Source organism: Vitis vinifera, chromosome 8, assembly GCF_030704535.1.
Source record: "Vitis vinifera cultivar Pinot Noir 40024 chromosome 8, ASM3070453v1".
NCBI lineage: Eukaryota > Viridiplantae > Streptophyta > Magnoliopsida > Vitales > Vitaceae > Vitis > Vitis vinifera.
Genome location: NC_081812.1, coordinates 10495393 through 10508731, shown reverse-complemented (window position 1 = coordinate 10508731; position 13339 = coordinate 10495393). Strand labels below are relative to the sequence as shown.

General features: G+C 39.2%; 2 protein-coding genes across 2 annotated transcripts; both read right to left on the bottom strand.

Moving 5' to 3' along the window:
* Positions 1 to 2716, bottom strand: LOC104880017 (uncharacterized). The gene is made up of 2 exons (XM_010655096.3): positions 1001 to 2716; positions 1 to 657 (listed from the first exon to the last, which is right to left on the bottom strand). Exons 1-2 carry the CDS (start codon positions 1617 to 1619, stop codon positions 596 to 598), a joined length of 681 nt encoding a protein of 226 aa, XP_010653398.1. The 5' UTR covers positions 1620 to 2716; the 3' UTR covers positions 1 to 595.
* Positions 2717 to 2838: 122 nt separating this feature from the next.
* On the bottom strand, positions 2839 to 12764 carry LOC100257554 (protein TIC 56, chloroplastic). Its single transcript, XM_002268269.5, has 5 exons — positions 11921 to 12764; positions 11254 to 11451; positions 6343 to 6625; positions 5147 to 5309; positions 2839 to 3290 (listed from the first exon to the last, which is right to left on the bottom strand). Exons 1-5 carry the CDS (start codon positions 12603 to 12605, stop codon positions 3099 to 3101), a joined length of 1521 nt encoding a protein of 506 aa, XP_002268305.1. The 5' UTR covers positions 12606 to 12764; the 3' UTR covers positions 2839 to 3098.
* Positions 12765 to 13339: the final 575 nt, after the last annotated feature.

The following is a 13339-nucleotide window of genomic DNA, read 5'->3' as shown; positions in this document are numbered from 1 at the left end:
TTGCAACAAAACCAGTAGAAAGCAAGGTATATTAGGTTGGTAACTTGGTTGAAATACATTTACTCTGTGGCCTAGCCACCCTAACATGAGAGAGAAGTATCCGGAGCAAAAGTGGCTGCAGACATGTCGCAACATCTACCCTCAAGCTGTTCCCATTTTTAGACTACGCTTACATGCTTTCATGCAACATCATACACATCTGTGCTGCCAAAAGATGACGACTACGAGGGATAGGTGTCATTTCACTACTACACCATCACTGAATTCCTCAAGCAAACTGCCGGGGAGGTTGATGTAGTTCCTGGTAGCATAAGTGATTGCAGCTGAGATTGAATACTAGATCCATCAGAGCGGGGGTTTTTTAATGGGTCTGGACCATCCCCTTTGTATTTCTCATTGCTGTATTTAGAATTAAAAAACAAAAAAAGAAATCATATAGAACAAAGGAGAGAAACAAAACATAAAACACAAAATTAATGCGCCTAACAACAGCAGCCAGGGGGAAAACATCCTGGGTGCTCACTACAACAAGGAAGGGGAAGTCTCTAGTCCTAACAATGGAGGTCTTAATCGGTAGGCACACATATCATTCTGTTCAGTCATGGACAATGGAGTGAATCAAAATGGAGGCCTCATCTGCCGTCGGTGCTGCATCCTCTGCTCACAAAAGTGTAGAATGGCAATGTCAATATAAATGATTAGAAACTCATCAACTTGCACCATGAAATTCCAAGAGACATCCCTATCACAAAGTTTCCCAGGAAACTCACTCATGATAACTCATGAGTCATGCAAGTAACTGACTCAAGGTCAGGTCCAGTTTCAGTCCTAAAACAACCAAGGCAGATCGGGATTTTATGCCTTGGTAGTTGTCATCTATTAAAGAAAATCCATATCAATGTCCAAATATAAGGTATCGTAGATACCAAATCAAGTTTATTTTAGACAAAATAGGACGGAAAAATGCCTCAAGAGGCCCAAACAAAATAAAGGGAATTACCTGAAAGAGATGCAGGCAAGTGAGAGACCAGGTTCTTAATGATACCCCCTCCACCACCTTCCTCCTTACCCTTCACCTGTTCATTTTGTTCCCCAATATGCGCTTTCTCCTCTTCACTGTCTTCTTTGTGCACTCCATCTTCATCACTTTGATTAAAAATATTGGAGATGAGGTTGTTGATGAGCCCTCCTCCACCAGCACTGCCACCACCGCCTTCCATCACTACTTTTTTTTCCCACCATCCCCCATCATCACTACTTTTTTCCCCATTTTCAACTTCAACTTTTCCTTCATTAACTTCCCTTGGTCTGGGACTCAAGGGAGAGACCAAGTTGGAAATGAGATGGTTTATAAACCCACCTTCCTTCTCTTCATCCTTCCCCTCACTGATTCTGTTCCTGTTCTCTGTATCGCCTCCATTGTCTTCTTCACCTGCCTCTGCCACGGATCTGGGGACCAAGTTGGAGATGAGATTGCTTATGAGTCCGCCTGCTCTTTCTTCATCTTTTTCATTTTTCTCAGGTTCAAAATCATTGGCTTCTTCTTGTTTAGCCCCTACTTTTGAGTTTAGCTTCGAAGGCAGCACCAACCTCTCAGAATCAGTAACACCGTCTTCCATTTTTCTCTCACTTTGGATTAGGATCTTGAGTTATCTGTAATATTTTCATTTTATTTCTATGGCATATATAGTTAAGAGGCAAAGAGGCGGACAAACGTCCTCGTCGGAAGACCCCTTTGGTGAAGAGCTATTGCTTTGCAACACATACTCCAAGCAGTCGTCTGTCCCTGCCATTTTATTAATATTATTTCTTCCATTAAAAAGAAGAGACGTGTCCTGGAAGGTTTAAGAAGGGGTTTTTTCAATCCAAGACAGTCGGTGGGGCATAAACAGGGCGGTTTAAGTAGGGTTCTCATTCCAATGAGGTCGGTGGAGCATTCAGGAAAGGCTTCTCATTTAAATAGAGTGGGTTACAGAGGTATTTATTTATGATGCACAAAAGCAGCATGTGTAGCCTTTTTTTCTTTTTTTAAAACCATTGTTTTGCCCGCTTCTGTAGAACCATGTCAAAGTCTAGGCAAACTGTAGAGGGTAGACATCATAAGTTTACTGTCCAAAAAGAGAGGAGCCTATCAAGAGGTCCCAAAGTGCACAAGGAGCATTCCCACCATGCCAAGTTGTGGGAAAACAGTCCTTAAGGTTTATACTATCCGCACACGGTCACAACTTATATCTACCCTACCCTCCCGGCCTCACCCAAAATCCATCAAAGTAAGCCTGGTGAACCTTAGCCATTGGAATCCAAGAGCTTGTGAGGTAGGGAGAGACGTTCCTTGGGTTCTCCTTCTTCACTTCTCTTTCCCATTATGGGGTAGCATAGTAGATATGAATATTTCACCATCCCCTCTCCAGCCAAGCCTCACGTCTCCAATTGAGCAGACTGCTCAGATGAGAAAGAATTTCATCCATTTGCCCACACTTTCAGAACCTTTTAAGTCCAATATCCCACCTAGTGCCAACATGGCTGATGTTATTTTCCAAAGGCAACAAGCAAGAAGCAATGTTTCTCTTAAAGAAAAAAAAAAATGGCACCAAGAATTGAGACATGGATGATGCAGATCAAAGGGCAGTTGAGCTAAAACTGGGCATCAGAAACATGTCAAATAAGCTTATCAAAAAATAAATGTCAAATTCATTCTAAGAACCTGAGATCAAACCTACTAGCTGGAAAAAAAAATGAAAAGGAAAGAAGAAAACACCCACAACTGAACTAGTCTCTAGGATATTTTAGAACAAAGACCCCAAGCATACCAGCCCCCTTTGAAACAATCCATCCATGTAGTCTCCTCCCAAATTGTATAGGCCATTTAGCATCAATCAAATGTGAAGCAGAAGTGTTACTGTTCTGGGTTTCAAATTTGACATATCATGGAGATCAAATCATACACTGCTATTTTGAATAACCAAATCACCTTGTATTACTTAAGATGAAGATAACCAATGGTTCATGCACAAGTTGACATGATGCAAAGACAGGATTTTAGGGCTTTACCATCAAATCTACCTAAGGACCAAGAAATAAAAAAAGGCAGCTATAGATCATTTCTGAAATCGATCATATAGAGCTTTCTCCTTTGCAGCCTTCTGCGCAGCTCTTTTCTCTCTCCGGATGGCTTCCCTTGCAGCAGCATCAGCATCAACTTTTTCCATTATATTATCAAAACCTGGAACAGTCCGTACCAGTTTGTTGTAGACTCTGGCGGAGAGCTTGTAAAAAATTGAGAACATTCTCTGCAAGCAAAGATTGCAAAAAGGGCCATATTAGCTTTCAAATAAGGCACATACACCAATTGGCTCCTTATCATTAATGAGATGGGAGTCTATGCAGATATCCAGAAAGGTTTAGGAACAAATAACTAAAGACTGCAGAATGAACCCCTCTAAGAATATTATTTAAATTTCCATCTTTACTAGCAGGAGTTTACGGGGACAATTTCCATGATTAATTTTCCTATATGCAAAAGCAAAATTTAATAAGAAAAAAGCCTAGACAGTCAATGGCAAAGCCAGAAAATTTGGTTGGGAGGCGCAATTAGAAAAATAGTAAATTATAATAAATAAAGATAAATTTTCATATTTTAAAACCGGTATTCTCAATATCATTCAATAAGGTAAGCAATTATTGACATTTGTAAAGAAAGGAAAGAAAAATATATAATGTATTAAATCAATATAAAATTATTAAAAGCCATTGATAAAAAAAGTCTTAGATTAAAAAAATTAAATTTTTAATTCGAAAAAGAAAAGAATTAAAAAAATGTGTATAACACAACCTAAAATAATATATAATATTATTTAATATATACAAAATGCTTTTATGTATTGAACAATATAACGTAATATTTTTACTTATAAATTTTAAATATTTTAGTCATGAATGTTATTAACAAAGAAATAAAAAATTACTCACTAAATTATAAATTGTAGAATGATTTCCATATAATGTTAAACATGAGGTATTTCACAATTTTTTAGTATTAAACACTAGGATATAATATACTTTTTATTTTTCAAGAAAAACATCAAACATTGAAATGTAATATATTTTCCATTCTATTTTTATTCCTTCTACAAACCCAACATGAACATTGTATGACATATCCTATTAGATACGATATCTTAGGATATCATTTCCATTGGATATGATATCCACTAGGATCATTGAAAATGATATCCCAGGTATATATATACAGCCAACCAAATGTGCCCTAAAGGAATTTTAATTTCTCAAATATGCATTTTCAAACCGCTCATTTTTGCATTAAGAAACTGACTAAAGTTGCAGAAAGAGTCACAAGAAAAATTTATTAACCTCAAGACTTATTTTTTGCTTTTCTGTTTTTCTTTTTCTTTCCTTTCTTTTTCCCCTTTCCTTATCCTCCTCCTGACTGTTTCCAAGATTCAAAGAAAGTATAAAATTTGATCCCCATAATTTAGAAAAAGCTTTCAACAAAAGCTGGGACACATAATTGTTGTTCTTTTGCATCCATTCTAATCTTGCCTTGGAAATGTTGATCTTCCCTCCACTCATTTCATAATGCAGAAGTCCATGCAATAACAGCAAAGAAACGTGTAGCCATGCTATATACATCCATACAGACTTGTATGCAAACACAGTATAGACAAGGAGTTCACAAGTTTATGCACACATTACATAATAAGATAATAGATTATACATCATGCATTGTGTAGGCATCGAGCAAGTTTTTCAACTTCTTAAGCGTAAGAAATATAAAACAAATGGGGGAAGGATGAAGACCAATGTGGCAAGAATATAATGATTTGAGGAAAACAGATGCCATACAGCCACAAATAAAAAGCAAACGCATACAAGTATAAGATATAATGAACATCACTCAAAGAGAGTGGGGTGAGACAGGACCAGTGTAGCTGATCCAAAATGTTTAGCATAAGAATTCTTTGGCCTTCAGTCATGGAATTTACTACCAAACCCACAGTTTTACATTTTAAGATTGTTGTGAGAAAACATGAGGTTCCCCTTGGTAGCTAAGTTGAATGCAACATTCAAGCTCCAGGGAGTGCAAAAGGTTATATACAAAGGCAGGAAGCAGAAAGCAAGAATGTACCTTCACATCATTATTCCAATTCTCGATATAAGGAGGACCAGTCGTGAACATACCAAAAGGTTCACGGTACCACTCTCCCCCATATGTAATTTGATCCATTGCCTGTTCTACACTTAAAACCTCCCATGGTCTCAACCCAGGGATAACTTCAGCCAATTGGAGCCTGCCTCATATAAGCAACCACAACAAACATATTATAGCTGTTGTAGGACAACTGTTGTTCTAAAAGGCAAATGCAGTTATCAAAGAGGTAAGTAAGAAACATGAGAAAACTAAAAATCACACAGGCAAAAATAGAACATTGACCCTTGGCTACAAGAGGTGTTAATAGAAATCAACATGCACAGTAACTACAGAAACTTTTTTCTTCTTCCTTTTTGTCTTCTTGGTAGGCAAAGAAAAAGATTGAATGAAAAAATATGTAGAAAAAGAATGTGGGCTCAACCCAGGTACACATGCTATATACTAGGAATGCCAAAAGGTGAAAATTAAGAGAGAAGAAAAAAGAATGACTGATACAAGTTACAACCCTCAATTCTTAACCAACCACATCAATAAAATGATTGAATTAAAAAGTGCATAGCAAAAACAAATGGGACTCAACCCAAGTACAGGATATACATACATATATATCTATATAGATATATAAGAAATGCCAAAGGGCAAAAATTAAAAGAGAAGTAAAGAGAACATCATATTACAATTTACAACCACTAACTCCTAACCAATCCCATAAATGAAACCAAGTGTATAATACAGACATTTCTAGACACAGCTCTATACAACTCAAACAAGGAATTGAAAAAACGGTTTCAGTAACTGATCAGAGTGCTCATCCTCTTCAAAGTATATTCCATTATACTCCCTCCAGCTATACCAAACAAGTGGAGAGGCCTCAACTTTCAAACCCCCCTTTGTTGAATACAAGAAGATACAGATACAACATGCAGCAATAACAAACAATGCACTTACTTTTAGGATCTTAATCCATAAACATAACATGTATACTTCATATTCCTAGTTGTTATAAACTTAATTCAAAATCATATGTTAATAATAACAGTAACAATAATCTATTCTACAGAGATAGAGTGTGGCTTTTATAGCTGACATTATCAAGATGCATTCATCAAGATGGGACTATCTTACACTAGAACAAATGCAAAAGAAAGGACAAGAGTATCATAAAAATATACCTAAGATCTTTTGGGATGTATTTGTTTGGCATATAGTCCTCTTCCAAAATTGTCGTCAGTTCAGAGCCACTAGCCCAAAGAAATAGGGCATGACTTGGAGTTCTTACTCCAGGCCAAACACCATCATTAGCCTCCAGTACCGCTAAATCACGTTTCTTGCTCTCTATTGCTTCTTCTTGGAGCTGCTTATAGGTTTTCTTCTCATGCCCTTTAAGAGGAACCCAAGGAGGTATACCTTTCTGTAGTTTGTGGAGGAAAGCTGTTGCCGCTGCTCCAAGTCTGACTGGAAATCCCCCAATAAGCCAAGTATTAATTCATTTTAAACACAAGTTTCAATATCTAACCATAAGAAGATTAATTGATAAAAAGTGGACAAGAATACATAGGGGCACTAATTATGCACATAGCAGATTTTTTTTTTTTTTTTTTTTTTGATAGGCAAATAAGAGATTGTATTAGAAAAGCCTAGAAGAGGCGGAAAGAGTATACACGAAGTATACAAGCAATGCCCAAGAAGCTAGGCTAAAAGAAAGAAAAACCTTTCTCCTATCTAGACAAAAGTCACTCTATAAAATCAATCAAGGACAAAGAATGATTCTCTAAATACACCCTACCCCAATTTACAAAAGTGTACAAAAAAGAAAGTTTTAAAGCTTGGTCGGAACGTTCAGTGTCATTGAACACTCTTTCATTTCTTTCCTTCCATAAGGTCCACATTAAACAAAGGGGGGTAGCCCTCCAAGCCTTTTCCTTTCTCTTACTCACAAAAGCACCATGCCAAGCTATCAAATTCCTTTTGATTGAGGAATGCAGGGTGGCACATCAAAAAGAGAGAAAAGCAAGCTCCATAGCATTGTAGCCTTCTTACGAAGAAGGATCAAGTGGTCACTAGTTTCCTCTTCCACTTTACACAAGTAACACCTATTTGGCATATTCCAACCCCTTCTTTTAAGCTGATCAATGGTCAAAATTCTGTTCCAAGACGCTTCCCAAGCAAAAAAGCTTACCATCATGGGAGCCCAAGATCTCCAAATAATGCTCCAAGAAAAAGGTTCACTAAAGGCATTTGTGAGGGAACGGTTTAGAGATCTAACAGAAAAAGAGTCATTCTTGCTATTCTTCCATCTCAAGACATCCTCCACATCACTATGCAAAACCAAATGATGGAGTTTTCAGAGCAAGCCCTCCACCTCTTCCATTTCCCAATCGTTAAAGTGTCTTGAAAACAAAGGATTACAACTTCCCACCTCTCCACCCTCTTCCCAAGCATCGCACACCCATTGATCCTTGTTAACCGCCAATCTAAATAAGTTAGGGAAAGCATCTTTTAAAGCTTGGTCCTCCTCGCACCACAAATCCTTCCAAAATTTGACCTTCCTCTCATTCCCTACAATAAGGCGGGATCTAGAGCGAATGTTTTCCCAATCTTTTCTAATGGCTTTCCACACTCCCACAACATAGGCTCCCCTCACTTCTCTCGAACACCAACCTCCATCCTTCACCCCATATTAGTCAATGATGACTTGTTTCCACAAAGAATTCCTCTCTATAGCAAATTTTCAGCTCCATTTCCCAAGCAAAGCTTTATTTAGGGCCACAAGACTGCGAATACCTAAGCCTCCCTGTCTCATATCAGCACAAACCGCACTCCAATTCACCAAGTGCACCTTTTTCTCTAAAACGCTACCGCCCCACAGGGAGTCTCTTTGGATCTTTTCAAGTCTTGTACACACCTTCCGCGGAATGACAAAGAGAGACATTAAGTAAATTGGGAGACTTGAAAGAGTGCTTTTTATAAAGGTAAGCCTCCTCCCTTTGGAAAGATATTGTCGCTTCCACAAGGACAACCGCTTTCTGAATCTCTCTTCCACTACGTCCCACACCCTTGATGATTTGAAAGGAGCTCCCAAGGGAAGACCCAAATAAGAAGAAGGGAGCTTCCCAATCCTACACTCCAAAACCGAGACGATAATCTCCAAAGAATCAACCCTTCCTACAGGGATAGCCTCACTTTTATCCCTGTTCACCTTTAACCCCGAAATCGCCTCAAACCATAAGAACACTCAACTCAAGTAACGCACTTGCACACTATTGGCCTTACAGAATAAAAGGGTATCGTCAGCAAACAGAAGATGGAGCAGATCCCTTCCTACTCCATTACTGTTTCCCACCTTAAACCCCTCAATGTAACCCCCACTTCTGGCTCTAAAGAGCAACTGGCTGAGAATTTCCATGACTAATAAGAAGAGATAAGGGGATAACGGATCACCTTGTCTCAAACCCCTAGTGCTGCAAAAAAAGTCTGAAGGGGTTCCATTAATTAAAATTGAGAAATTAGCTATGGAGATGCACCATCTGATCCAATTAATCCACTTCTGCCCAAACCCCATCTTAGACATAATTGATAGAAGATAATCCCAATTGACATGATCAAACGCCTTCTCAATGTCCAATTTTAGAAGGAGTCTAGGGAAGTTATCCTTCAACCTGGAGTCTACAGCCTCATTTGCAATGAGTGCGGCATCTAGAATCTATCTATTCTGAATGAAGGCATGCTGGTACTCTGAAACCACTTCCCCAACAGCTAGTTTCAACCTATTAGCCAAGACTTTGGCGAGTAATTTGTAAAGGCTCCCAACCAAACTTATTGGTATGAAATCTTTCAACTCTTTTGCACCCCCTTTTTTTGGGATTAAAACAAGAAAAGTGGAGTTTAGACTCCTCTGAAAAGTGCCAAGGCAGAAAAAATCACCAAAAAATGCCAAAATCTCAACTTTGGTAAAATCCTAGGAAAATTGCCACAATGCCATGGAGAAGCCATTCGGACCAGGCGTCTTATCTCCAAAGAGGCTGCATAGGGCTTCAAACACTTCTTTTTCTGAAAAAGGCTCCTCTAAGCTTCTGGCCATTTCAGTCCCTAGAACACGAAAGTGTAAATCCCCCATTCTCGGTCTCCAGTCCTCAGTTTCCGATAACAAAGTCCTATAAGCCCTACACACCCCAAACTTGATATCTTCCTCACTAGTAAGGGAGTCCCCATTAATATTCACCTTGGATAAGAAGTTCTTTCTCGCCTTGGCGTTGACCATCTTATGAAAGAATTTGGTGTTCTTATCACCCTCCTTTAGCCAGGTTTCCCTAGATTTTTGCCTCCAGAAAGTTTCTTCCAATAAAACGCACGTCTTGTACTCCTCCAAATCCTCCATTCGAGCCTCTGCTTCCTCAAAGGACAGGGGATTAAGACTATCCTTAGAATCCCAAAATTGAATTCGAGAAAGTGCCTCAGATTTTCTAGCAGAGACAATACCAAAAACTTCTTTGTTCCATCTTCTTAGATCCCTTTTAAGAGCTTTCAGCTTTTCAACAAGGCAGTTGTTGTTTAGACCCTGCAACCGAGTATCTTGTCCACCACGCACAAACTAGCTCTTTGAACCCATCTGACAGAAGTCACATATTCTCAAAGCGAAAGGGGGTCTTGCATTTTTTAACCCTCCCACTCTCCAAGGAAATGGGGCAATGATCAGAGACTATTCTAGGGAGAGCACTTTGAAAAACACCCGAAAAGTGATCCTCCCACTCGTTGGAGATTAGAAAGCGGTCCAATCTTGAAGCTGCTTGAGAATTAAGGCCACCATACCACGTGAACTGACCACTGGAAGAGGGCAAATCTTATAGACTAAACTCCTCGATGACCTCAGAGAACCTTCTCATCTCTGTTGTCAGATTGAGCCCATTCCTCCTTTCCCCTAGAAATCTAATGGAATTGAAATCCCCCCCAACGCACCAGGGATCATCCCACAAGCCTTTGATAGCGTCCAACTTTTCCCAAAACTCTTCTTTTTCCCTCAATAAGACTGGTCCATAGACACCAGTGAACACCCAAACAAAGCCATCTTCCACATTCCTGAAGCGACCTGATATGGTAAAAACACCCCGCTCTAGCTCCAAGAGTTCCAGAACCTTATTGTCCCAAAAAATCAGAATGCCTCTTGAGGCACCCCCAGCATCAACTACCCCCCAGTCCGTAAACCTTCCGGTGCCCAAGCTTTTCACCATCTTTAACGACATCTCCTGTACCTTTGTTTCTAGAAAACAAACTAAATCTGCCTTCTGGGCTCTAACTACTAAATTAATCATCCTCCTTTTCTCCCTATCATTGAGCCCTCTAACATTCCAAGAGAGGATTTTGATCTTCATCAATCCACAAGGATCAATTCCCATTTGTTCCTGCCGCTCCTTCTATTCGCGAGCACAAGCTCTCCATAGCTAATCATACAATCTAATCTCTTAAGATCCCTTTCAGAGCGCGATGCGGACACCGCTTTCTTTTTTCTCTTTTTACAGAGTGTCCCCCCACCAATCATCTTCTTCAACTTCTTTAACAACAAAACTATTTTTTCTTCGTACCCCTCAACCGACATTCCCAAAAATCTACTGAAATCTTTGAAACTAGAAAGCTCCTTGTTGGAGGGCGTATCCTCTTCAGAGGAAGCATTCTCAAGGAAAACCACCTCTGACCCATCTTGTAGAACCATGGATAGAGGTCCCTTTACAACGTCGGCCATTGCCTCCAGCACACCCTTTTCCCACTCGGGGGAACCTCCCCAACACTTCAAACACAGAGTTGGCCCTCTGCAATCCTCGCCCAAAGTAGAAGAATCCGGCACCCAGAAAGGAGTAGAAGAAGAAGAAGGCCCTTCCCCCCAAGAAGAACGGGATGAAGAAGATATGGCAACGGTTACATTACAAGCAGATATGGCAACGGTTACATGACAAGTTAGCTTCTTCTTTCTATGACCATGCCCACATATTTCTAAAGCATCCACTGGAAGCAACACCTTTAGCTGGTTTTAAAAAGGGAAAAAGGAAGAATAAGAAGAAACACCATAGGAAAAAGGGAATATAACAAACCTTCCCAAGTGGCAATAGCAGGTTCCAACCCATAAACCATGTGTATCGGTGCCCATTCATCCATGTCCTCACCCCAAATGAAAGTGTCTTTGTCAATTATCCCAGCACCCCAAGCAGTTTTAAGTGTTATCAGTTCCAAAGGCCCACGTGTCCGACCCAAACGATCCTTATAGTACCACCCACCGCTTCGCATTATAACTATAACAATAAAACAAGATATCAACATTAAACAAGATAACAAAATAAAACAACGCCAAAAAACAGGTTGAAACCTGCAATTTACTATTCCACCACATGTATAAAAGGTGCCAATACTAAGCAAGTGTTTTAGTTGGAAGAAGCCCATGGCAAAGGAAAACAAGAAGACATGGCATGATGAAATTGTGCTAACTCAAAAAGAGAAACTCTGTTCATTCACTCAAATTGGAATCCAAAGTTTGACCAACCGACTTCCCTTCAGAATTTTCAAAACAATAACAGAAGTTCAAAGCATGAAACCAGTAGGCATTGACACATAAATGCAAGATAAAAGAACCATTTTCTTAGAATCAAAAGGAACTCAGAGAAAAACTCTACCTCTATCCATTAATCATACCTCATAGCCCACAGTTGGAAATATGCAACACTAACGCATAAAATTTACAAGAAACTACATTGAAAAACTCACAATCATAGTATCGCTTCTCGAGCCGCTTATACCCAATAGCCTGAGCAACATCAATAGGCCGGCCCGGTGGGTATGGGCGCTGCCGGAATCCCCAAAGCCCGAAAAAGAACTGCCTGGTAAAGTCCCAAAACTTGTCATCAGATTCCTTCTTCGTCTTTATTGCCTTCCGCGGCATCGGCCGGCCGTCCAACCCCGGCACGTGCGGCACGGCCTGCCACAGCTTCCTATCCTCATCCCAGTACGGATTCGCATTCTCTTCAAGCTCCATCTCGTTCATCTTAGTCGCAATTTCCTCTGCCCGAGCCAAGAACTGCACCACTGGACTGCTCCTGAACTCATTCCACCACTTCTCGTTCTCCCTAATTTCCTCTTCAGTCGGGTTCTCTTTCTTCTCGAAGTTGGGGTCTTCGTTTAGGATTCTCTCAACTTCTGGAGCGTGTCTGTAATTGGGCATTGTTTCTGATTCCCAGAAGAACTGCTCCAGCATTTTCTTGTATTTCTCGGGTTCATCCGAGGGTTTTTCGGGTTTTGGGGTTTTTTTGGACGTATTTGAACCGCTGATTGAAGCGAAGTTTAGGGTTTTGGGAGTATTGAGGAGGTTGCACGAAAGGAGGTTGATGGGAGGGATGGGGTTTGGGGGTTTCTGGAACCAGTTTCCGAAAGGGTTGAAGTTAATTGACCCCATTTCCAAAATTAGGGTTTTCAGGAAGTGATTGGGAGCCTAGAAAATTTGCATAACAGGTTTAATGGTTTTGGGTTGAAAGTTGGAAGAGAAGCTGAGAGACGAAGGTTAATGGAAGGACTGAGGTTGCGGGTGAGTAGAGTGACTCTAGAGATGAAAGGTTGAGTGGGCTGGACTTCGTGGGCCAAAATCGAATTTCGGGGCCCTATCGCATGTCGTTGGGCCTTAAAAAAATGTCTGCCTTGGTTTCTTTTTGAATATTTTATTAGAATGGAAAAAATGTGTAAAAATAATTATAAAATAAAAACTCATTCTTTAAAAATAATTTAAATTTTATATATTCATCGATCAAAGATAATACTTAAAATGATCAAAAATAGTACATATATCATTAAAATATATAAATGGTCAAAGATGGTACTTGAATGGTCATAGGTTATCTTTTGATCAAAAGGAACATTAAATATTAATTATTTTTAAATAGTTACTTAAAATTTATATTTTATAAACTTTTATTTCTGTTTTATAATTTTTCTTCATATAAGTGTATGAAAACACACATTTCCCTTTAAGAATTTTAAAACTAAATTTATTGTAAGCTTTTGGAAACTCATAACTTATATTGAATTATTTTTCTGGAAAACCTTGAAAGGTTATGTTTGTATTCAATATGTAAAAATTTTTAAATATATACATATATCTTTATTAAAGCATCTAACTTGCATATGTTAACAATT

Excerpts from the sequence above, each read along its gene's own strand:
- LOC104880017 (XM_010655096.3), bottom strand. The coding sequence starts at position 1,619 with ATGGAAGACGGTGTTACTGATTCTGAGAGGTTGGTGCTGCCTTCGAAG. Across the intron at positions 658-1,000 it reads CTTGCCTGCATCTCTTTCAG|AGGATGCAGCACCGACGGCA; the intron begins GTAATTCCCTTT and ends TTTTGTGAGCAG.
- LOC100257554 (XM_002268269.5), bottom strand. The coding sequence starts at position 12,605 with ATGGGGTCAATTAACTTCAACCCTTTCGGAAACTGGTTCCAGAAACCC. Across the intron at positions 11,452-11,920 it reads CGAGAAGCGATACTATGATT|TTATAATGCGAAGCGGTGGG; the intron begins GTGAGTTTTTCA and ends TTATTGTTATAG. Across the intron at positions 6,626-11,253 it reads TGCTATTGCCACTTGGGAAG|TCAGACTTGGAGCAGCGGCA; the intron begins GTTTGTTATATT and ends GGGGATTTCCAG.